At 41.4% G+C, this 25,500-nt stretch overlaps 3 protein-coding genes across 3 annotated transcripts; 1 reads left to right on the top strand and 2 right to left on the bottom strand.

The window, feature by feature from the left end:
* Positions 1-86: 86 nt before the first annotated feature.
* LOC112099727 lies at positions 87-1,435 on the top strand. The gene is made up of 2 exons (XM_024187179.1): positions 87-844; positions 964-1,435. Exons 1-2 carry the CDS (start codon positions 87-89, stop codon positions 1,433-1,435), a joined length of 1,230 nt encoding a protein of 409 aa, XP_024042947.1.
* A 1,670-nt stretch (positions 1,436-3,105) lies between these two features.
* Positions 3,106-5,324, bottom strand: LOC112099726. The gene is made up of 2 exons (XM_024187177.1): positions 3,864-5,324; positions 3,106-3,726 (listed from the first exon to the last, which is right to left on the bottom strand). Exons 1-2 carry the CDS (start codon positions 5,322-5,324, stop codon positions 3,106-3,108), a joined length of 2,082 nt encoding a protein of 693 aa, XP_024042945.1.
* Positions 5,325-16,390: 11,066 nt separating this feature from the next.
* On the bottom strand, positions 16,391-18,131 carry LOC18048521 (TMV resistance protein N). The gene is made up of 3 exons (XM_024187176.1): positions 18,108-18,131; positions 17,235-17,671; positions 16,391-16,781 (listed from the first exon to the last, which is right to left on the bottom strand). Exons 1-3 carry the CDS (start codon positions 18,129-18,131, stop codon positions 16,391-16,393), a joined length of 852 nt encoding a protein of 283 aa, XP_024042944.1.
* Between the last annotated feature and the right edge of the window lie 7,369 nt (positions 18,132-25,500).

Here is a 25,500-nt window from a genome sequence, read left to right as displayed (position 1 = left end):
TCTCTGGTTGTTGTTGGTTGGGTTCTGTGTTGCCCCTTTTGTATCCATATACTCGAGTTTGCTTTGTTTTCTTTTGGGATTTCGATATGTCAAATCAGAAAAGGAAGTTAATTACCAATGAGAGTGACGAAGAAACAGGGGATTCAAACCTTAAATTGTCCATACCCACTGATTTTTTACATCCCTCTAGTAGTGTAGGTCTTTCCCATGGTAGGGATACCCTTGAGTACCCACGTCCCCTGACCATTTCACCTTCCCCTGAATTAGAACTTGTAGGAAATAGAGGGGGACCTGCTTCTGGCTCGGGTGAGAACCACGGTTCTGGTGGGGTTGGGGTCCCTGGAGAAGTGGGTGATGGTGAGGGGAGCAGTTCCGAGCCGAGCGGACCTGCTAAGAAAAGAAATCTTGGCCATAGGGTGGAGGCGGATTCTTACCCTATTGATTTCATAGATTGTGCCACCACCCCCACCGATCTATTTAAGCTTACGAACCTCTATAACATTCCCAATGAGGTTCTCCTTGTAGTTCCTGAAAAAGGTGATGTTCCTAGTCAGCCTCCGAAAGGGTATGTGACGATGCACTTGGAGAGTTTCAGACTAGGAGCTCGGCTGCCCCTTCAACGTTATTTTGCCAAGATACTGGGCGGTATGCACCTAGCCCCAGGTCAGCTACACCCAAATGGGTGGAGGGTTCTCTCGGCAATGTTTGTGTTGTGGGAGAGGTGCGGGTTGGAGGAGTCTTCCCTTGTTGAAGTGAAGCATCTGTACCAGCTGTGGAGTAGCCCGAGGGAAGCGGGCTGGTACTACTTTATGTCAAGTTCTGCAAAGAGGAAACCGATCACTGGGTTTCCTTCTTCATGTAAAAATTAGAAGAACAAATTCTTCTTTGCTAGAGGAAACTGGTGTCCAGCAGTTCGGTCGCTTGGTGGGGATATTTACCTTCCAACACATTTTGTCACCCCAGGTCGTTCATTTTTGCCTATGTTCTTAATCAAATTGTCACTTATTTGGGTTCTTTAACCTTTTTTGTTATTTCAAAGTCGTGGGGTTTGATCGAGGGGCTTGAAGACCGACCTTTGCTTCAGGTGGAAACTGCTCTGGTGAACGCGTCTACCTGCCAAGACCTCCTGTCACCAACAAACCTGGTCGGTTCGGGTCTAGTGGACATAGCTGCTGGAATGGATAACAAAATCCTCAGCGCGATGAGCAGAAAGCGTGGTCGGGCTTCAAGCAGCTCCAGCAACCCTCCCCCTCCTCCAAAGAAAACCAGCGTCGGTCTTTCCAAGGCTCCTGTTCCTGCTCTGCCCCCTCTTCTACCTCGTAAGAGTGGTGGGGAGAAAACTTCCGATAAGAGTCCTAAGGTCAGCATCCAGTCTGGGGACCGATCCTCTCCTCTTCCATCGCGGGATCAAGGTGACTACCTGAGCCCGTATTAGAAGGATTACAGAAAATTGGTGGGGCCCAAGATGGTGAAGGACATCGAGAGTATGGACCTCTTCGAGCTAGCTGGTTCTGTTCAAAGAGTCTCCTTCAGGCTGGCCACCTTGGTTTCGTGTTACAAGAATGGGTCCACGCGCCTTGAGAGGAGGCTTCAAGCCAACAATCAGGAGTTGAAGAAGAAAGCTGAATCTGCTGATCGCTTGAAGGAGAAGCTGGCTGAGCTGAACAAGTAGAGCACGGATCTGGAGGAGAAAGTTGCTGTTGCTGAGTCCACCACCTCCAAACTTGAGGGTGAGTTGGGTGACCTGAAGTCTGATCTTCAGGCTACTCAAAGTGAGAGAGATACTTTGAGGACCGCCCTTGAGGGAGAAATCAAATCTCTGAGCGAGCAGCTGGCTGAGGAGAAAGGCAAATCTGCTGATGTGGACGATCGGCTGGATGCCGAGTATGACTTTGGGGTTGCTTTCTCCTATAAGTGCATCATGTCTGTGCTTAAGGAAGAATATCCCGAGCTGGACATGAGCAAGCTGGAAGTTGGAGTGCAGCGGTATATGGCAGAGGTCGGCCAGACAGATAAGGAGTAGGGTGAGCAGGATCAGGTGGAGACTCCTTTAGATGGGGTGCAGGAGGGGGAAGCTGGGGGACGTGCTTTTGAAGTGGGTCAAGGGTCCGTGCCTCCTCCTCTCGGTACTGCTGATCTTCCACCTCCCGAGATTGCTGATCCTTCACCTGCTGGAGCCGTTGACCCTCCTAATCTTTAGGTCTATTTTTGTATAGACTCTAGATTTTCATTTGTTTTGTAAACATTTGAACGTTTATAAATTTTTAGATGCTCTCTATTGGGTTTCTTGTCTGGTTTTTGCTCATGGATTGTTTCTGCAAATTAACTTGACAATTTATCTGATTTTGCCTGCTGGTTCTTTAGTGGACCGAGCAGGAATAGGCATACGCTTGCCTTAGTAAAATTTTTGCAAAATTGCCTGCTGGTCGTTCGTTGACCGAACAGGAGCAGGCACTAACTTACCTCAGTAGAATTTTCGTAAAATTGGCTGCTGGTCTTTTATTGACCGAGCAGAAGCAGGCACTAACTTGCCTTAGTAGAATTTTCATAAAATTGCCTGCTGGTCTTTCGTTGACTGAGCAGAAACAGGCACTTGCTTGCCTTTGTAAAATTTCTTGCAATTGCTTGCTGGTCTTCGGTGACCAAGCAGGAGCAAGCACTTATTTGCCTTAGTCGAATTTCGTGGAATCGCCTGCTGGTCTTTCGTTGACCGAGCAGAAACAGGCACTTACTTGCCTTAGTAAAATTTCTTGCAATTGCCTGCTGGTCTTCGGTGACCGAGCAGGAGCATGCACTTATTTGCCTTAGTTGAATTTCGTGGAATCGCCTGCTGGTCTTTCGTTGACCGAGCAGGAACAAACACTTACTTGCCTTAGTAAAATTTCTTGCAATTGCCTGCTGGTCTTCGGTGACCGAGCAGGAGTAGGCACATATTTGCCTTAGTAAAAATTTAATGGGACTGTCAACAGAGGGATTTCATGCTGAATTCGTCTTTATTGAAAGTTGAATGCATTACAAAAATGCGGAATATATGCATGTGTAACACTTCATCATGCATTTAATAGAAATAACTTGTCAAAATGAAGACTTAGTAGAGCACTTTGCTTACTGGAAATACTTCTTTAAGTGCTCGGCGTTCCACGACCTCTTCACGTCTCGCCCGTTTGGGTACGCTAGCTTGTAAGCCCCTGGTCCAGTCGCTCGAATCGCCCTGTACGAGCCTTCCCATTTCGAGTCGAGCACGCCATGGTAAGGATCCCTAGTGTTTTGATTCACCTTCCTAATCACCCAATCCCCTGCTCGGAACTGCCTCACGAGTTCTTTCTTGTTGTAATAACGCGTGACCCTCTGCTGACACTGGGCCACTTTCTGCGAGGCCCCTTCCCTTTTCTCCTCCAATAGGTCCAGGCTCAAGCAGATCTGCTCATCATTTTGCTCCTTATTGAAATGTTCTGTCCGATGCTTTCCTACTCCAATTTCTGTTGGGACTACCGCCTCATGACCAAAAGCTAAAGCAAACGGGTTTCCCCGGTGGCGGTTTTGTGAGTTGTCCAGTAAGCCCACAGTGCGCCTGGTAATTCGTCGACCCAAGCTCCCTTCTTCTCTCCCAGTCTTGTTTTCAGGAGTTTCTTTATTACTTTGTTGGCTGCTTCCACTTGTCCATTTGCTTGTGGGTGTGCGGGGGTGCAGAACTTCAGGTCCACCCCCAGGTTCCGGCAAAATTCTCTAAAGTTGTTGTTGTCGAATTGCCTCCCATTGTCTGTGATGATGGTATAGGGGATTACGTATCTGTAGATGATATTCTTCCAAATAAAATCCGTTGTCTTTCTCTCCGTGATTTGGCTGAGGACTCCCACTTCTACCCATTTAGTGAAGTAATCTATTGCTACAATAGTATGTGTTGCCGCTCCTCGGCCCTTTGGTAATGAGCCAATCAGGTCGATTCCCCATTGAGCAAAAGGCCATGGGGACATCATAGTGGTCAGCTTTTCTGGGGGTTGTGCAGGAACCACAGAGAAGCTTTGGCAGGTTTTACAGTTCTTTGCCATCCTTTTCGCATCCTGGTGCATGGTTGGCCAGAAGTATCCTTGCTGGAGTGCCTTGAAGGCTAAAGTTCTTGCTCCCGAGTGATTGCCACATATCCCTTCATGAATCTCCCTCAGTACATAATCTGCCTCCTCGTCATCCAAACATCTTAAAAGGGGCAAGGTGAACCGGCGATACAGCACTCCGTCAAGTAGCGTGTACCTCGCTGCTCGGTATTTTAATTTTCTGGCTTGACTTTTGTCCTCTGGTAATACTCCATCGCGGATATATGCGCGAATCGGGTCCATCCAGGATTCTCCAGTGCTTATTCTCATCACCTCTACTTCTCCCCCTATACTTGGTGACATCCTCACCTCTGACTTAGGTAATTTTGCATCTGCAGTTGCAGCCATCCTAACCAACATATCGGCTCGGTAATTCTCATTCCGGGATATCTGCTTTACCTCTACCTCTTTGAAGAGTCCGACCATTTGCTTCGCCTTCTTCAAGTAAAGCCCCAACTTCTCTTCCCTTACTTGGAATTGGTCGCAGAGCTGATTGCAAACTAGCTGGGAATCTGCTCGGATTTCTACTCTTTCAGCTCGTAGCGCGCGTGCAAGCCCGAGCCCAGTAATGAAGGCCTCATATTCAGCTTGGTTATTCGTAAGCTGAAACTCAAATTTTACTGCATAGAATACCTCGACCCCTTCTGGGCTCCGTATTACCACTCCTGCTCCGGACCCTTGTTCACTACGCGACCCATCGACCATCACCAGCCACACCCCCTCTGGTTTCTCCTGCTCGATTGCTTGTTCCTCCCGAATCTCTTCCCCTGGTTCAGCTCGGTCAATCATAAAATCGGTCAGAGCTTGGGCTTTGATTGCTCCTCGGGGCTTATAAGATAGGTCAAACTCGCTCAACTCCACGGACCATTTTACTAACTGACCAGATGCATATGGTTTTTGAAGCATTTGCCGAAGGGGCTGGTCAGTCATCACAATAATCTGGTGGGCTTGGAAATATGGTCGGAGTTTGCGTGCTGCCGTTATTAGAGCCAGTGCCCACTTCTCCATCAGTGGATACCTGGTTTCTGCATCCACTAGGGCCTTGCTTGTATAATATACCGGGTGTTGCCTTCCTTCTTCCTCCCTGACTAATACCGAGCTGGTAGCCCATTTAGAGATTGCCAAGTACCAAAGCAGCTGGTCACCCTCTCTCGGAGTTGATAGTAACGGGGCGCGGGCTAGGTATTCCTTTAGCTGTCCAAATGCCTCCTCGCATTTCGATGTCCATTCCATCTTCCTCCATTTCTTTATGATTTGGAAGAAAGTGTGGCACTTATCAGTGGCTCGCGAAATGAATCGGTTCAATGCTGCCAATTTCCCCGTAAGGCTCTGCACTTCCTTAACTGTTCATGGGGACCTCATTTCTATCACCACCCGTATCTTTTCCGGGTTGGCCTCAATCCCTCGGTGGCTCACCAGGTATCCCAAAAATTTGCCCGAGTTGACCCCAAATGCACATTTCTCCGGGTTCAGCTTCATTTCATACCTTCTCAGCAATTCGAAGGTCTCTTCCAAGTGCTTCACATGATCTCTCGGTTCCTTTGACTTTGTGATCATATCGTCCACATATACCCCCATAGTGTGACCGATCAATGGTTTGAAGACCTTGTTCACTAATCTTTGATAGGTAGCTCCTGTATTTTTCAGGCCAAAAGGCATCACCCTGTAACAAAACAAACCCATGTTAGTTATAAAGGTGGTGCTTTCCTCATCCTGCTCGTCCATGGGTATCTGGTTGTATCCGGAAAAAGCGTCCATGAAACTGAGCAGACTATGACCCGCTGTTGAGTCCACCAACTGATCTATTTTTGGTAGGGGAAAGCTGTCCTTCGGGCATGCCTTATTGAGGTCCGTGAAGTCTATACACATTCTCCACTTCCCATTGACCTTCTTTACTAGTACTACATTGGAAATCCACTCCGGGTACTTGGCTTCCCTTATAAATCCTGCTTTCAGCAACTTTTCCACCTCAGCATTTATAGCCTCGTACCTTTCCTGGTTGAAGCACCTCATTTTCTGCCTCACTGGCCTTGCTCCTCTCCTGATCGCCAACTTGTGGCAGGCTACCCTTCGATCAATTCCTGGTATATCCTTATGAGACCAGGCAAATATGTCTGCATGGGACTGTAGACACTTTACCAACTCGCCTTTTATTGCTTCGCCCAATTCTGACCCGACCTTAACTACTCTGCTCGGGTTACTCTTGCTTACAACAACTCCCTCCAACATCTCGACAGGTTCCTGGCGACCCTTTTTCGAATCCCCTCGATTATCTAGAGAGGTAACCTGCAGCGTTTCCTTGGCCGCTGTAGCATAGCAGCTCCTTGCCATTCTCTGGTTGCCTTTTACTACACCAACAACTCCATTTACTCTGTACTTCAGCGCCAGATAATGCGTGGACATTACACATTGGCTTATCCTCATGAACGGTCTCCCCAGTATCATCTGGTAAGGGCTTTTTTCCTCTACCACGACAAAGTCCAACATCATCATTCTTTCAAACGGCTTTGTCCCCACAGTAATCAGGAGTTCGATGATCCCCATGGGAGTTAACCGTCCCCCTCCAAATCCCTTTAAGGATGTATTTGTCCGTTCCAACTTCAAGTTTACAATTCCCATATTATCTAGGGCCGACTTAAACAGGATGTCAACCGAGCTGCCCGTATCCACCAGTATTCGTCGCAATTCTGTACCAGCCACCATTGCCTTAATCACCAATGCATCCTCATAAGGATATAAAATACCCTCTTCGTCGTCATCTGTCCACATAATGGGAATTTGCCGCACTTTTGCCTTCTTGGCTGCTGGCAAATTGAAAAGCACTTCTTTGCTGGTCATGGCGTATCTCCCATAGTTCTTCCGTGCCCTGTTCGAATCCCCAGCCAATGTTGGCCCTCCTGCTATAACACGGATAGCCGGCTGTTCACGTTCCAGATCCCTCTCAACTCCTTCATCCCGTGTGTCTTGTGATTCAATGACAGGGGACACTCCATCTACATACTCATCCAAGTATCGGTTCCTCACTAAATCCTCCACCTGAATCTTTAGGTCATGACATTGGCTGATAGTGTGACCATGAGTGTTGTGGAATTTACAGAATTTGCTCTTATCCCGTCGGTGAGCAGGTTTTGTTATAGGGGCTGGAGGGTACAGCAGGCCTCGTCCCTCGATCCTCTCATACAGTTCCTCTATGGAGATTTTTAATGGAGTGTACTGTCTATATGCCACGCTCTGGTCAACCAATTGAACTGCTCGGCTATCATGGATGTCACCTCGGGCTGGTATGGTCGGTAGCTGCTCTGGTCGTCCAGACTTGGAATTAGTTGCATTTAACACTCTGGGAGTATTGTGATAAGGGTGGGTAGCCATCTGCCTGAATTCTCGCTGCCGCTCTGGGTACGGGGGGCTCGGAGGTTGAGCCCGGTTGTGTTGGAACTGTTGTGATCTCGGAGCCATGGGGTAAGGGCGGGACAGAGCTAATATTCCACCCATTACTGAAGATTCCCCAGCTCGCTTTCTCGACCCGCTCCCGTTCGAGGCTCTCCGTTCCTTTCGTCTCAGCTCTTCCAGCTGTTCACTTTTTATCCTTGCCGATTTCTATATCTCGCCTCGCCTGTTCATACCCCGCCAAGTAATTCTGCACTAGGGGGCTTCTTAAGTTATACCACAATCGGTCGATTCTTACACCTTCTTTTAATCCCCTCAACGCCTGCGAGTGATTAAAAGCTCCTAGATCCAGCACGACTCAGTGATATCATTTTACAAAATTTCGAAGGGATTTATGCTCCTCCTGTTTCATCCCCATCAATTCCATCATGTCGTCCTCTGGGGCCACTGCTCCTCGGAACTATTCAGCCAACTCCTGGCACATCTGCTCGTACCCTTTTATACTTCCTCAGGGCAGCTTGTGGTACCATTCTCGGGCTCGTCCCTCTAGTGTCAATGGGAACACCCTGCACCTCTGAGCTGGTGTCAGCCCCTGCACACCCGTCATGTCGTTGAAACGCTCAATGTGCACCAGCGGGTCACTTCGCCCGGAGTATTTGAGGTCGAGGAAACGAAAATCTCTTGGGATTACTGTACCCATGATCTCGGTTGATAACGGATATTCTTCATCTAACATTATCCTCCAGCTCGGGGGCTTCCTCTTGCCCTATATCTCCTCCATCACCTGCGCTAATCTGCGCACATCTCTTTCCAATTCTACAGCACGGTCAGGATCACGCGCAACTATCTGATCTCGCTCCTGCTCGGCATTCTGCAACCGCTTTCTGAGCTCTCCTTCATCAACATTGCCCCCTCGGCCATCAATTTCCAGTACCCGTCTGGGGCGAGGTTGGTCCCTTCCTTCATCCGCGCGTTCTCCTGGAACCCGACCAGTACTTCTGTGGGGATGCACCCCATTAGGTTGGTCTGCCGGCGGAGGGATTTCCTCGACTCTACGCCTCCGGAGGCTGGGTTCTGCTCCTACTTCATCAATTCTAAAAGTTAATTTTTGAACCCTGTATTTTAGGAGAAATCCAAAAATTAAGGAATCCACAAGATCCCCACCAAACCCCAATAACATATATAAGAAATTTGAACAATTATGATTTAGTTTACATCATACATATATGTTTTTTTTATCAGTTCTAAAAGTTAATTTTTAAACCCTGTATTTTAGGAGAAATCCAAAAATTAAGGAATCCACAAGATCCCTAACAAACCCCAAAGTGAAATAGGATCTGTGAGTGGATTATTATTACTACTATTATGTATTCTACAAAGCATTTATGTTTGATTATATGATTTAGTATAATGTTATGATTATATGTACGTACATTATATGATTGATTGAGTCATGAGATTTGATTGCCAAGCACCATATGTGTACCCTTCCCCATAGACCCTACACATGCGTATTGAGAGTTAGATCACTCAGCTCTTGTGATGCAGTTAGTTCCGCTGAGCATTGAGAGGTTTTTTCCCCACTTTATTCGTACGATGATGATCCTAGTGAGTATTGAGAGTTATTTTCCCAGGATATTATTTAGTGCAATTTTGTCATGTATGTATATATGACTTTATGTTTGCTTTTGTAATGAATTCAGTGTGAAGTTATGTCATACAATTATGTACAAGCACTAAAGCACTAATTTATTTTTATATGTAATTATGTCTATTCATTGAGCCACAAGCTTACTATTTTCCTATTTACCCCATTTCTCTAAGGTTTCTGTAGGATTTTGTGCAGTTCAGTTTCTGATCAGTTGAGGTTGGGCCATAACACGCATTACTGCATGACTTACATTTTGAGCACGTTTATGTTTATATGTATATTACGTACAATAAGATGTGAACTATGCAAATTTTGAATATATTTTTCAATGAGGCACATATGTTATTAGATATTTATAACAAAGGCAAAGGCGAGTGTTATATTCTCATGAATTAAGTTTATGTAACAAGTTTTAGATTTAAGATTGCATAATTCAATTCAGATATAGCAGAAGGGTCGAGGTGGGTTGTGTCATATATGATATGTACATATTTAGATTCAATATAATCACCATTTGTATGATGGTTTTTTAAAATAAGTGCACATATGTCGTAGCATGATTCACTTATTGAATACTTTTGATGTATTCTAAAATTTCTTCTTTAGTTAGAGGTATTTGTTTTAAATTTTTATGCTAAAAGGTCATTTTAAATTTCGAAGTGTAAAATATATTTTTTTATATTTACACAACAAATTCCTTAATAAATTTTTAGAGAGCTAAAAGAAAGTGGTTAATTATTAAAAAAATAGAGAAATTGAACAGTGGATGGGGCCTTTATTTAATTTATTAATAAAATGCAGGTGAAGACTGGTGTAGTCCAAAAAGGCATCTTTTGTTAGAGTATAGTAGAAGTAAAGATATGAAATAAAATGTTGGAGAAATATTCGTGGGGAATAATAATTGTGGAAAAAAGGAGCAATAATTGATAAACCTTTATTTTAAGAGCTAGACTATTGGCATTCTTCTAGCCTCCTCATGAAACTACTTTTTCGGTTACATTTATTTTATTTCACAAAAATCTCCTTTTATTTTTAAAGACACTCTTTTAGTTTTTCATTTAATCTTTTTTTATTAGCTGTTTTTTTTTTATTTCTTTTACAATCTTATTGTTATCCTACATACAAACTAAAAAGTTTTTTAGGTGATAAATTTTGAATGCTAATCATTAGCTCAAATAACACATATTTTAGATTGTAGTTTGAAAGTAATCTTAAGTACAAAAATATTTAATCAATAAGAAATAGGAAAAGAAAAATAGATTATTCTAAATTTATATAACTTATTTTAGTTAGATAAGAAATAATAGGTAGGAAATTAAAAAAAAAAGATTGATTATGAATGTAAGTAATTTGTTGGGGGAAAAAAATCCTATGTGTTTGTTTCTTTTTTTGTCTTTAACTGTAATTTCCTTTTTTTGAAATAGGGTTTTATAAGAATAATGAAGGGGTGCCAATAGCTTCATTCTTATTTTAATTGAAATATGGGGAAGAATGAGAAGGAGGAGAAGAAGAATAAAACAAAAAGAATCGACAGAGGCATATTATAAATGTCGCTTTCCTAGTGAAAAAAGAGTACCGTGGGAAGATTAGATGGATCACAAAATGGTCGTGACTTCTATTTATAGATAATCACGTGCTCTTTTATTTCGATTGTTATCTTTCATAATACTCTTTCATTCATGGTTATTAAATCAAAATTTGAACTAGATCATCACTAGTCTAAAATAAACTATCATCATTTGAAATTGAAGTATAAAACTGTGAATGGATGCATCTTTAAATAAAAAGGATATGTTTTTATTATATATAACATTGTTTAAGTAAACATATCTTTATAGTCAGACACCTTTTTAAAGTGCCATTTATTTTGAAAAGATTCTAACATAAAATATATCCCTCTCCCTTATAAGAGCTCATTTGGTATGCTAGATTGGATTAGATTAGATTGGATCGGATTAAATTGGATAATATTAGATTATATATAATATTATGTTGTGTTTAGTGCAATATTAGATTGGACTATAAATAATCATGACTTATATTATAATATTACAATTTACAAGTTATTATTATTATAAACTAAAATTTTGATTTATTAATTATACAAATCAACCTCAATGATATTAATGAAATAGAAATATTTTTATTTTGTTAAATATATTTATGATATTTTTATTATTTTTATTCTATAATCTACTATTTTATTAAAAAAATTATATTTTTGAATATTAATTTAATATGTAAATTTGAAATTATAAAAATATTTAATAATTAAATAAATTAAAATAGAATTTTAATTTAATATGAAAATTAATAATGATTTTTAGTATAATTTAATATTTACATTATTAAAATCAATATTTTTTATTATAGTCATCAGATATTACGATAATTTTAAGATTTATAAATTATTATATTTAATTGAGTTATCAATATAATCCAATACTAACTAATCCCATGGCCCCTTTTGAGATATTTTTTTTTACAAAATTGAGATTAGCTTGTGGGTCCAAAATAACTAAATCCTTATAGTCTTAACAACACCAAACATGAGACTAGGATAAATTGTTTTTAAAAAAAGTCCAATCCCCACTTTTAATCCTCCAATGAACAATGAAACACACCCTTAGAAGAAGAGTATTTTGCAAATATAACAGAGCCACCGAGAGTTAAAAAATAATAAAATAATAACATTGCTCACTTGCTCGACTGGGCTGGATTGGGCTGATTGGGCTGGGCCTGCCATAAGAGTGTGTTACTAGTACGAAGCTTTGCTTTGATTACCAGGTACGAAATTGAAATTGATGATGACGTTGTAAACTTTCCTGCTTCGGATTTCCCAGCTCGGAAGGAAAAACATAAACTTTCCGTCTTACAAGCATCGTGGGAATTATCAGCCCTTGTTCTTGTCTTGCAATTACAGAACCAATGACAATTGTTGTTCAAATTCTTCGAAGAAGAAGAAGAATTACTTAGAGTAATTGCTTTTTGACTTTTGTGTTGTTAAGTGCTGATAACTCTGTTTTTGTTGTCGAGTGTCTGTCACTCTGTCTCAATGCCTGATGGCATATTTGCAAGTAGCTTTAAAGCATATTTGGCTCTTTGTTTATGAATAATGTTCAATAGCAACCTGCTTCATTGATAAGAGAAATGTATGATATAATTTTTTAAAATATGTATCTGCATTATGAATTGTTATTGGAAGGAAGTACAAGAATAAAGCAAGAGCAAAAACTGATTAAAAGATGTATCTTCATTATTACGTGAAATGTATGTTCTGCTTCTCATTCACTTTACCAGAATTACAAAAGTTTTATGTTATTGATGGTTGGATTGTTTCTGGGTTATCCTTGTTTTTCTGTTTTAATTGCTTTACATACATTACGTGTGTAAATTTTTAATGGACAATCTTCATTTGGAACATGAAAATTTTAAAAAACTTTCCAATTTGTGCAGGGTATGAAGCCACTTAAGTAGGACTTTTTGGGTGCTACTTCTGTGTTGGGCAAATATTTCTTTTTTTCTTTTTCCAGTCACCATAATGGGGGTCATGGTGAAACAACTTACTAATCACTCTGGACAGGAACGGGCTTCTATAAGTAAAGCACACCTATTTCACTCTTTCCTTAGTATGGAGCTGCTTACTGTTGGGATGAAGATGGTAATAGCTGCTATAGAAATTACTTTTCTTCAGAAGGAAAATTCTCAATCTTGGTAAATTTAAAGTTGTACTAGAAGACAAGCTGCCTATTCAACCAATGGCTAAATGTAGCATAGTAGCCTCCTTGGATGATTAATTAGATTGCATTCCTTTTCATCTCTCTGTTTTCATTTTTTTCTCCTTTTTGATTTGCACTTCTCTGTTCCTTTCCCCCCCCCCCCCCAAAAAAAAAAAAAAGGTGTACTTTTCTGCCGATGTCTTCCCAATATCCTATGATCTCCAAATGCACAAATATTCTTGTTGTGACGTTCCATATATGGTTTCTTTTTTATTTTGGTCCATTTTCCAACAATATAGAATAGTGAGAAGAATGCTTTATTTTATTGATGCTTCTCTGCTTTCTTGAATGTATGCTTGTTCTTGTTCACATTTTACCGTTCGTGATAATTGGTATGGTCTTTCTTTGGCATCATCAAGCCCAAAATGTGATGAAACATTTTGAATTTCTTATTGATCCAGCCTTCACTTTAGAATAATTTATACACCATACCTGCAGTAAGTATCAATTATAGTTCCGAATGAGTGCGAAAGCAGACTAGTGTGTAACTTCATGATTTATTTACTGGTTTGCACATCCATATTCAAATGGTTTACTGGTCTCCGGCCAAAAGAGAGGGAAAATGAAAGACTTGTGAGACAATCCTCATGGCTTTGTTGACATCAGTTTGGTGGTTGATTGAGAATGAATGATCATACATACATACAAATACTTGTTAGAGGGCTTGTTCTGTTGAATTATGCTGGCGGCATAAACTACAAGGCATTGTTGATGATTGGAGAGTCAAGCTATTGTTTCCATTGCTTTGTTTGATTGATCCTTTGTTGAAGCAAAGGCCAATTGCAGATGCAATCTTTGAGGATGTGAAACAAAGGTATTTTCTCTTCTCTCTATTCAGTCCTTCGTTCATTATCCTAAAAAACTCTATGATGTGTATATATTGGTGCTGCAGGGGAACATTGAGGAACATTTTACTATCCATCTATGCAAATAAGAAATCTGTGGATGAAACACTGGTAGAGGTATTAACATTCTCCACTTATGTTAATGATATGAGAATGATAAGATCCAATTTTATACATGAAAAAGATACAATAATCTAAATAGAAACGTAAGTTCACAGGCATCTTCAATCCTTTCCTTACAAGTCAGTTTTGTAAATATAAATTACTACTAATACGATTGTGTTCAATTAAATGCACACTTGAAGGAAGCAAGAAAGGTAGCATAGAGTACTACGTACGTAGCGAGAAGTAAAATAATGGGGAATGATGAAGAAGCGTCATCATCAAATCGGCCATCCATAGGTTTCGCTCTTGGTTTAGCTCTGCTTTTGATGATGTTGTTTTGCATGAGTGGCGTCCTCACTTGTTGCCTCAATTAACTATCTGCCTCTCTCGCGCAAAATTAATTGATTACAATGTGTTTGTATTTTCCATATATTTCGGCGCAATATTCACTTCATAAACTAATATTAGTTTCCTTACAAGTCAGTTTTCCTTACAAATGCATACATGTTTAAGCGAATGGATTCACAACACAAATGAGTTGAGTGAAAATGACAAATCAATATACAAATATCTCGTGGTCAAGACCAAAAAAAAAAAGAAGCGGACTGCCTCAGGAACGCAATTATATTTCCAAAAACCAATGAAATCCTCCTTATTGAAAAAATAGCACCCCAAAAGTAAGCAAGGCGCTTCAGAAAATCCTTCATACCATCCCAAAGTTGAAAGATTGCACACATAAACTATTAAGTTACACAAACCTTCATACCATCCCAAAGTTGTTCAATGCTGCTATTAGGTATTTCAAGAAACACAAGCTTCTCTGCACTAATGTTTGAAGGCAATGACTTCAATGGATATCCATGCCAGTGGAGATACTTCACTTCAGTAAATCTAGGGTCTTGCAAATAAGGCACCTTACATATATTTCCAAAAACCATTGAAATCCTCCTCACTGAAAAAATAGCACCCCAAAAGTAAGTGATCTGATTCTACGTAAGCAAGGCGCTTTAGAAATCCTTCATACCATCCCAAAGTTGAAAGATTGCACTCATAAACTATTAAGTTTCACATACCTTCATACCATCCCAAAGTTGTTCAATGCTGCTATTAGGCATTTCAAGAAACACAAGCTTCTTTGCACTAATGTTTGAAGGCAATGACTTCAATGGATATCCATGCCAGTGGAGATACTTCACTTCAGTAAATCTAGGGTCTTGCAAATAAGACCCCTTACATTTGTTCTCTCCATTGAATGATGAGCTATAGAATTTTCAAAATCTCAATTTCCGCATCTTTGTGAATGTATTGAGATATAGGTGGATCTCTTTCACTTTGGACATATTCAAACAGATGCCCTCAACTTTTTCAGTCCCCTAATAATCAATTAAAAAAAATGAAAAATGATATTTATATCCCACCAATGAATTGCACCTCAACCCCACCAAGACAAATTTTTGGGGCATGTTTGGCATTGATTCACAACAAGGGGTAACTTAGTTATTAATTCAACCTTTTTTTTCACTCTTGTGTGGAATTGAGGTGGGATTGGAGTGGATTTTTTTTATCATTGCTCGAATCAAAGGAACACAATAATACAAGTAATACTAAACATGAAATTTACGCATGTGGGATACAATAAAAATTGACATTATAAACTATCCTTACAAAGAATTATATAAGTTGTCACGGCATTTATAACAACTATTTTTTTTTCTAATCATTGTCACTCTTCTATTAATTCTAGATTCATCAATTCGAGAGTATATAAATATATCCATATCAAGTTTGTAAATGCTAGAATATTCCAAAGTTATTATCCACAGCAAATTGCTTACCATATTATATGTAAGAACTTCCTAGATATCCTCGTGATGCCACAACAGACTGCAGTTTCCAGGATTATTTGATTCTTTACTGACAATATCCCTACCCAATTCTTGTAGCAAATCATGCATAGTTATCTTGTTGTTATTTGATTTGACAATAAGAGACTTATCAACGAGAACACTTCTTCCTAGTTTTGGGTAGAAGCCACTTGCATTAAGGAATTTCATTACTAGATTTACATCCTCACCTTGAAAGAAACAAGCAACATCAAGAAAAATATTTTTCTCTTTATTGTCCAAACCATCATAACTTATTTTTAATACCTCTAGAATACTTGGATGGAGGATTCGTTGCAATTTATTTATTGCACTTTCCCAGACTTCTTTTTCCCTTTCATATAGAAAGCACCCCAAAACTTTAAGAGCTAAAGGAACACCTTGAGCATATTTCATTGCCTTACTTGAAAGTTCCTCATAACCAACATCAGGATGGTTTTGTTTGAAGGCATGTCGACTAAAACGCTCAAGAGCGTGATGATATTCTAATGCCTCCATCTCATATATTTTCCTCACTCCCCAATTCTAAGCACTTGTTTATTTCTGGTGGTTATTATGATTCGACTCACAGGCATCAACCAATCAAGACTTCCAATTATAGATTCTAATTGGCTGAAGCAAGTCACATCATCAAAAACAATCAGAACCTTCATGCGGCTGAGCCTTCTAAAATTGAGGTCAATACCAGGAATCGCATTTTCATCCTCAATAAATTTGAAAGAAGTTTTTGTCGCAAGCAAGCTAATCCTCCCGTTCTTTGTGACTCTCCTCTAACATTTTCAAGGAAGCAAGAACCTTCAAAATATCTAGAGATTTTGTCAAAAGTAGCTCTAGCGATTGTTGTTTTGCCTATACCACCAATGCCCCAAATCCCTAAAGCGTAAACATCTTTCGACTCAACACTTAGTAGAGATTCAATTTCCTCAACTCTTGATTCTACTCCAACCAGCTGGCTTTTGTTATCACGCGGCCGAAACAGTTCTTCCAGCAGTCTCTTCAAAATGTGATTAACAACTTCGTTTATAAGTTCTGATTCAGGCCTGCCAAATACATAAAATTAGCAGCAGTAACTTCAAATATGAGGGATTTGCATCAAATATGAAATAAGGGAGATTGCTAGTTTTCCAATTGAAATTAATATATACCACTACAATCTCCCTATAAATTAATAACTTTTAAATTATAGGAATATGTGTGGCTTTTTTCTGTTTTTTCTGATGGAGGTATGTGAGGTTGAAATTGCTTAAAAAACGATAGACCACCATTAATTTTGTTAAATATATTGTAAAATTATCGGGCTTTTATTATTAATTCTGTCAAAATTCTTTCATAATTATCGGGGTTCAAAAGTGGGGAAGTCAAGAAGCCTAGAATTTGATACCTAAAAAAATTTAAAATTGTAGTTTAGCATCCGGAAATTTAAATAAGAGTGCTGCATGAATTTTATTTACAGTGCTAAATATTAGCATGAGAAATTAACAGTAACTTTTCACCTGATGCTACGATAATGAAATCCAGACAAACCAGCCGCTTCTCTCAATCCCTTCCTCCATGTCTGCGGCTTCTCCGAATTTTGCTCAAATCTTTCTTCAAGCTTTGAAAAATCCCCAAAACTCCCTGTTTGGTTTCTCACGTCTGATGGATCAACGCGATAGAAAAACGGTAACACAAATGAAAGTTTCTTGCACTCGAGGATCTCCGCAAGTTCATCAAGACACCATCTGGAAGAAGCGTAGTCTTCAGAGAAAATGATAACTGAAATGGCTGATGCTTTAATCGCTTTCACAAGTGACTCTGAAATTTCATATCCTCTGTTAAGTTGGTCATCAATGAAAGTTTGGATATTTTTTCGAGACAGGGCTAAATAGAGATGGCTAGTAAAGTTGTCGCGGGTGTCTTCTCCTCTGAAACTAACAGAAACATCATACTTCTTGTTGTTTCAAGAAAAAGAAGCCATAATCAACAGAAGCAGTTGAATTGATTAGAGAGAGATTGTGATCAGATGAAAACAATTACTAAGCCAAAATGAGCGTGACTCTGCAGCATATATTGACCTGATATCTCATTTTCCAAGCTTCCTGGACAATGATTCATGGAATATTCAAGGCTTACTGAAATGCCCACCTAATTTTTGGACTCGACGGATTTTTTCAGTTGAAATTATAGGCACGGCGTTCTGAGTTAAGACTATTGGCACTCTTCCATTACTTTCGTCGAACTCCTACTCTATGTTATGAGTTAGACACGGCGTTATGAGTAAGACTATTGGCACTCTTCCTTGAAGTTTCGTGATAATTTTTCAATTTCATCTCATTATCCAAGCACCGTGCACTGCACGATAATTTCAGTGCTTTTTAGACTTATACCTGAAATTTCCCCATGCATACCATAGTTTTCAACACATGGCTTTTGTGCTTTTAATTCTCAAATTGAGTGGGTCATGACTATCAATCATGAGTAGTAGGTTGATATTTTAATTTTTGCCCCCCAATTTTTCTTATCAGTCATCATTTCTCCATTAATTGCATTTGATTTTAAAATTATCCTTATTTATCATTTTTTTAAATAATTCTTATTCATATTCCTATTGGTTATTTGTTAAACGTGTGAACTCTAATTTTTCTTTTTTTTTTAAGTAAACGTTTGTAACTTTTATCTAATATATGAAAATGTCTCAATAGAAAATAAATGCTATATCCCAAAATTATCTCTATTAAATATAGTTATTTCCTAAATTGTAAAATATAATCCCTTTGTTTGTTTTGAATAAAAAATATGATGTAATTCAAAAAGTGTCTTTTGAATTATAGTAATAGTAGCAGAAGTCAAATATGAAATAAAATGTTGAATCAAACAATGTTATTAGTAGCAAAAGTCAAATATGAAATAAAAAATCCGCATTCGGCTAATTTATCAATAAAATGCAACTAGAAACTGATGTAATTCAAAAAGCGTCTTTTGTTATAATATTAGTAGCAGAAGTCAAATATGAAATAAAATGTTGGAGAAATATTCGAGGACAATAATAATTACGGAAATAGTGGGACTATTAGCACCCCTTCTATTTACCCCTTCAAGCCCTGCTTGGATAATTACAATTAGATACTAAATTAAAATTATAATAATGGACAAACAAGCAGATACAGTCTAATTGAATGCGGAAATGATTTCATCTGAAATTCTCTAAAGTTTAAACTAATTTGCATTTTTTTTCACATTGAAAGAGGAATAAGTGAAAAGGGTAAAACTGTAAAAGAATCTTATAACATTTTTGAAGAAAAAATCTTTATGACACATTTTTAGCTTGTTGCAATTTTTCAATCCCAAGAACTTTAAGCATAGAGTCTGTTGATGCGAGATTCTGGTTACCCCTCGATCACGACCAGGATCTCTGCTCAACCAACTCTACCACGACCAGGATTTCTCCTCGTATGACTTTTTCTCTAAAGGTTCCTGCGTACACAGAAAAAGGTCAGAGCACGCCGGTTGTTTTCCGGCGTAAACCCTCCGATGCTTAAGTCAGAAATGAAGGTTTTTCGTTCCTGGGAATGTTGGCCACTAATCTTATGGCTTCCTTTTGGTACTGATTAGCCAGTGCTCTTTTTTTATCTCAGTTTCAATGTCAAAAATTCTAACCCTTTTACCTTCGTTAGCTACCTTTTTATAGGCTTCTCCTGAATTCAGACCCTCCCTCCATTCACGCTTGTTATCCACCCACCTCTCGAAAGTGGATGCTCTATTTCTGTAATCATGGGTGGTTGCGTGGCCTTCGTGCCTTGATTCTCGGATTGGAGAGCATGTCTCGCCAACTGTCGTTGACCGGGTCTCCTCGACTCAACCCTTAGCAGGAATGGCTTTATGCCTCTAACAGGAGATCGGCCTCGCAGATGACGTATTCGTAGACGAGCGGAATATTCTTGCTCCTGCTCCCCTGCTACCAGACTCTTACAAGATATACATGTTCGTGGGACCTTGCTACCAGATGTCTGCTCACCACTGCTGGTCCTGGTCGAAGCACATCCCCCAAACACCGGTCCCCCAGTTTCTGGTGTTGGGTAACGTAGTGAGCCGACAGTAGAAACTTGACAGTTCTTGCTCGCGCGGGACAGGAAAAGGCTACCAAGAGTCGTGTTGCATTTAATTGCTAACGAGGTGATGTGGCAGAAATCTACCCCTCTATTTGAATTTCAAACCGACCGTTAAATGCTGGCAGCCCAAGAGTTTGTTCTTTATTAGGAAAACCCAAAACCCTTCAAAAGAGAAATTCGTCATTTACTCCATCTCTGTCTCTGTCTCTCCAGTGAAGGAGTTCCGGCATAAAAGCTTTCATCCCTATCTCTCTCCGAATGAGCCACTACTTCAGGTATTACTTCTATTTCCTCGGTCTCAGATAGTTGTAGATAATTTCATTTCTCTCTATTTTGCTTGGGTAGTATTTGGTGATATTGCTCTGGTTATAGCTTAGGAAATGTCAAAAGGTAAAGAGAAAGTCATTGAGGTTGATGACGATGAGTTAGACTTCCTGCCTAGTCTGCTCACCGATCCTGCCTTTGACCCCGGGATCCCCATAGAACCCATTAGGTCTAGTGTTGGGACTAGTGTTAGGAGGATGTCCCCCTAAACAACCTCCTCGAGTGGAAATAGCGGTGAGGAGGGATCTTCTGGCTCAGAAAACACCTTGAGTAAGGATCGAGGAGGTGATTCTGGTAAGGTGTCCCCACCAGGAACATCGCGACCAGAAGGGCGGAGTACAGTAGAAGGTAGAGCCCTATCACAGAATTACGCCATTGATTTCATCACGTGCACGACCACATTTGACGAGCTCACTGACCTCCGGGTTAGGTGTAATATTCCTGATGAAATACCTCTTAGGATCCCAGGAAAGAAGGATGCTCCTACCCGGCCTCCTAAGGGATACGTTACCCTGTTTCTGGAAAGTTTTAAGTATGGGCTGAGGTGTCCCCTGCAACCCTACTTTGTCCGAATGCTCAACGGGCTAAATTTAGCTCCTGGTCAGCTGAACCCCAACGGGTGGAAAGTACTCTCTGGTCTGTTTATATTGTGGGACAGATGTTGCCAAAGCGAGCCCACAGTTGATGAGGTAAAGCACCTGTACCAGCTGAAAAGCAGCCCCAAAGATGCCGGTTGGTATTACTTTCAATCAACTACTAAGACCAGGAAACCCATAACCGATCTTCCAACTGGTGGTGGTGGGAATTGGAAAAAAAAATTCTTTTTTACTGGGGGTCCCTAGGGTCAAGTTGCACAAATTGAAGGGAAGGATTATCGCGTCCCACCCCGTTTCGTGGTCCCAAGTTGCCTGCTTGCTTTAGATGTCTTGTCTCCATAGTTGTTCTCACTTTACTGGTTTGTCTCTAACCGACTGTCTGTTCGTATTGCAGGTTCTTGGGGTGTTCACTTCCCACTCAAACCCGACCAGCTTAAGTGGGTTGAGGCTGTACTGGCCAATTCCTGCTCGAACCGAGAGCTGCTAACAACTTATAACCTGGTCGAATCTGGTTTGGTGTCCACCGGCCATAAGATGGAGGATGCTGTGATTGGGGCTTTGACTCGGAAACGTCCTCGACCTCAAGCTACTAAGCGGGACCAGAATAAAAATGCTCCCGCTACGAAGCGGGTGAACGTTGTGCAGCAGGTTCCCCCCTTGAAGACTCTACCACCTCCTCTTATCAAAGCCAGAGAAACTAGCGGAGCAGCCACTGATCCTGCTTCCTCTTCTCCTCCCGTCGGGCTGAGATCTCGTTTATCTGACAATCGAGCAGAACATTTGGGCCCCTATATGAATGAGCTTTCTAAACTCGTGAGCAAGAAGGACTTGGAGGACTTTGACGGCTGCACCCTGGGTGAGCTGGTGGGGGCCATGCAGTATAGCGCTTTTCATCTCAACTGCATGGCCACTTACTATAAGGCCAAGGTTGGCCGTTACGACCGGAAGATGAAGGAGGACATTCAATCGGTGATGACCAGAGCTGACGCTACCGAGAAGAAAGCAGAAGACTTGAATCTCAAGAATCTGAAGCTGATAGAGCGAGAATCTCTTGCTCAAGCAAAGGCCATTACTCTCGAGGAAGAGCTGACTAAGGTTAAGGAGGATCTGCAAAGGCAGAAGGTTATGTACGAGGCTCAGCTCGAATCTCTCCGCGATTCCCACCGGGTTCAGGTCGAGAACTTGGAGAAGGAAGCTGACAACCAATACGACCAGGGACTTCGACATTCCTATCGTTGCATCATAGCCGTCCTTGGGAAGCAGCACTCTAATCTGAAGATGGATGACCTTGCAGCTGGTGTTGCTCAACACATGGACGAGGAGGTAGCAAAAGAGGATGTCGAAGAGGTGGAGCCAATTGTGCTTGAGGAGGAAAACTCTCCTCCTCATGCAATCCTTGCTGATGTTGGTGAGGCGAGTACCCCTCCGGACGCAACTGGTGATACCCCCCTGCCCCTGAGGTGGACCAGCCAACTGAGGCTGTTCGTCTTACTGACCCACCGTCTTCTTAAACATGTTTTGTGTTGTAGTTACCTTTTTCTTGTTTTTGGACATTGTATGTTAGGATGAATAGCTTTACAAACTATTGGCATATTAATAAGAATGTTCTTACTTGCCTTCTGGTATAGTAGTTGTAAATTTTTTTTTTTTTTACTCTGCTCGCCTTCTCTTGGCTAAGTAGATCCTGCCATGTTTGGCTTCTGGTCTCGCCATAAAACAGGCTTTGAGATTTGGTGAGCCTTTGCATGCCTTAGAAACTTTTTCAATGCTTGGGATTCTGCTCGCCTTCGCTTGGTCGAGCAGATCCTAGCACGCTTGGCTTCTGGTCTCGCCATAAAACAGGCTTTGAGACTTGGTGAGCCTTTGCATGCCTTAGAACTTTTTCAATGCTTGGGATTCTGCTCGCCTTCGCTTGGCCGAGCAGATCCTGGCACGCTTGGCTTTCGGTCTCGCCATAAAACAGGCTTTGAGACTTGGTGAGCCTTTGCATGCCTTAGAACTTTTTAATGCTTGGGAGTCTGCTCGCCTTCTCTTAGTCAAGCAGACCCGGGCATGCTTGGCTTCTAGTCTCGCCATAAAACAGGCTTTGAGACTTGGTGAGCCTTTGCATACCTTATAACTTTTTAAATGCTTAGGAGTCTGCTTGCCTTCTTTCGAGCAGACCCGGGCATGCTTGGCTTCTGGTCTCGCCATAAAACAGGCTTTGAGACTTGGTGAGCCTTTGCATGCCTTAGAACTTTTTAAATGCTTGGGAGTCTGCTCGTCTTCTCTTGGTCGAGCAGACCCGGGTATGTTTGGCTTCTGGTCTCGACATAAAACAGGCTTTGAGACTTGGTGAGCATTTGCATGCCTTAAAAACTTTTTATAACAGTTCAGTTGACTGAAATTCCTCATTGATCCATTTATTGCTGAATTCGGCTTACATGAAATCGCTTTGACATAAAATAAATAACAACGAGCACGAATAGAAAAAACATGAACAAGTCTTACTGGAAATATTTTCTGAGGTGTGCTGCGTTCCATGGGCGTTTCACCTCGTGGCCATCCGTGCGAACAAGCTTGTAAGCTCCGGGTCTTACTATCTGCTTGACCCTGTATGGCCCCTCCCAATTCGGTCCAAGCACTCCTTGAGTCAAGTCTCTGGTGTTATGTTCTGATTCACTCTCCTTAGCACCCAATCTCCGACTCTGAACTGCCGTACATTCACCTTCTGGTTATAATACCGAGCGACCCTCTACTGGTAAATGGTTGATCGCTTCGATACTTGCTCCCTCTTCTCTGTTAGTAAATCCAGATTCAGGCACATCTGCTCGTTGTTCTCTTGCTCATTGAAATGATATGTCCGGTGCGTGGTCGTTCCTATCTCGGCTGGTACGACCGATTCATGTCCGAAGGCCAAGGCGAACGGTGTTTCTCCAGTTGCTGTTTTGTGGGTTGTCCTTTATGCCCATAAAACACCTGATAGTTCATCAACTCATGCACCCTTTTTTGCTCTAAGCCTGGTTTTCAAAAGCCTCTTGATCGTCTTGTTGGTTGCTTCTACTTGTCCATTAGACTGAGGGTGAGCAGGCGAGCAATACTTCAACTCTATCCTGAGATTCTGGCAAAAATCCTTGAAGCTGTGATTATCGAACTGCCTGCCATTATCCGTTATCAAGACATAAGGGATCACGTACCGACAGACCAGGTTTCTCTATACGAAGTCTGTTGTCTTCTTCTCTGTGATCCTGCTGAGGGCTTCTACCTTTATCCACTTCGTGAAGTAGTCTATTGCAACTATTGCATGTATTGCTGCTCCTCATCCCTTTGGCAACGGCCTGATCAGATCAATTCCCCATTGAGCAAATGGCCAAGGGGAGGCCATAGAGATGAGCTTCTCTGGTGGTTGATTGGAGAAACTTGCAAAATTCTGGCAGCTTACGCAGCTCCTGGTCTTCTCCTGCGCATCCTGGTGCATTGTCGGCCAGAAATATCCCTGCCTTAGAATCTTGTGGGCAAGGGACCTCCCACCAGAATGGTTCCCGCAAATTCCCTCGTGTACTTCTCTCAATACGTAGTCCGCGTCATCCTCATCCAAGCACCGAAGGAACGGGAGCGTATATCTTCGCCAATATAACACCCCATCAATCATTGTGTACCTTGAGGCCTGGGCTCTGATCTTCCGAGCTCGTAGCTTATCTGGTGGTAACACCCCGTCTCTAATATATGAAGTTATCGGATCCATCCACGAGCCTTTTTATTCTATTTACATCACCTCCAAATTCTGCTCGATGCTAGGGTTGGTTTTCACTTCCAAAGGGATCGACTTAGGCATTTTCGGGTCTGCTATAGTTGTCATCCTGGCCAGAATATCTGCTCGACTATTCTGCTCCCTTGGGATTTGTATCACCTCAACCGCTTCGAACTTCCCCATCATCTGCCTGACTTTCTTCAGGTACTGCTCCATCTTCTCATCTCTCAGTTGAAATCTTTCACTGACATGATTTGCGACCAGCTGGGAATCAGTTCTGATCTTCACCCTATCTACTTTCACTGCCTTAGCCAATTCCAAGCCTGCTATCAAGGCTTCGTATTCTGCCTGGTTATTTGTGGCTGTGAATTCTAACTTTCCAGCATAAGAGATCTCCTCCCCTTCTGGGCCTTCTAAGACAATCCCTGCTCCCGATCCCTGCTCCCCTGATGACCCATCTACAGACATCTGCCATACTCGAGCTTCGCTGCTGTCTGTAGCAATATCTGGCTGGTCCAAACATACTTCAGGCTCTACGAATTCTGCTACGAAATCGGCCATTGCTTGAGCCTTTATCACTGCTCGGGGTTTGTAATCAATGTCGAACTCGCTCAGCTCTATAGCCCACTTCACGAGCCGACCAGAAGCATCCGGCTTGTGCAGGGTTTGATGCAACGGCTGGTTTGTTATTACCGAGACGGGGAATGCTTGAAAGTACGGCCTCAACTTCCGAGCAGCAACCACAAGGGCAAGTGCCTATTTCTCCAACGGTGGGTATCTGGTCTCAACATCAAGCAGGGCCTTACTGGTGTAGTATATCGGATACTGAACCCCTTCTTCCTCTCTCACCAGAATAGAACTTGCGACACGATCTGATACCACCAAATACAAAAATAACGTGTCCCCATCCCTCGGTATGGACAACAGAGGTGCCTGCTGTAAGTATCGCTTCAAGTCCTGGAAGGCTTCTTCGCATTCTGGGGTCCATTCTGTTTTCTTTCCTTTCCTTATCACTTAAAAG

This window comes from Citrus clementina, unplaced genomic scaffold (genome assembly GCF_000493195.1).
Source record: "Citrus clementina cultivar Clemenules unplaced genomic scaffold, Citrus_clementina_v1.0 scaffold_3, whole genome shotgun sequence".
Taxonomy (NCBI): Eukaryota; Viridiplantae; Streptophyta; class Magnoliopsida; order Sapindales; family Rutaceae; genus Citrus; species Citrus x clementina.
The sequence above is the reverse complement of the archived record's forward strand: the minus strand, read 5'-3'. Positions and strand labels throughout refer to the sequence as shown.

Coding starts and splice junctions, on each gene's coding strand:
- LOC112099727 (XM_024187179.1), top strand. CDS start 87: ATGTCAAATCAGAAAAGGAAGTTAATTACCAATGAGAGTGACGAAGAA. Junction 845..963: donor AAGAGGAAACCGATCACTGG/GTTTCCTTCTTC, acceptor TTGTCACCCCAG/GTCGTTCATTTTTGCCTATG.
- LOC112099726 (XM_024187177.1), bottom strand. CDS start 5,324: ATGGAATGGACATCGAAATGCGAGGAGGCATTTGGACAGCTAAAGGAA. Junction 3,727..3,863: donor TAGATTACTTCACTAAATGG/GTAGAAGTGGGA, acceptor CAACAACTTTAG/AGAATTTTGCCGGAACCTGG.
- LOC18048521 (XM_024187176.1), bottom strand. CDS start 18,131: ATGGTATGCATGGGGAAATTTCAG. Junction 17,672..18,107: donor TATGCATGGGGAAATTTCAG/GTATAAGTCTAA, acceptor TGAAACAACAAG/AAGTATGATGTTTCTGTTAG. Junction 16,782..17,234: donor TTTCATTATCGTAGCATCAG/GTGAAAAGTTAC, acceptor TGTATTTGGCAG/GCCTGAATCAGAACTTATAA.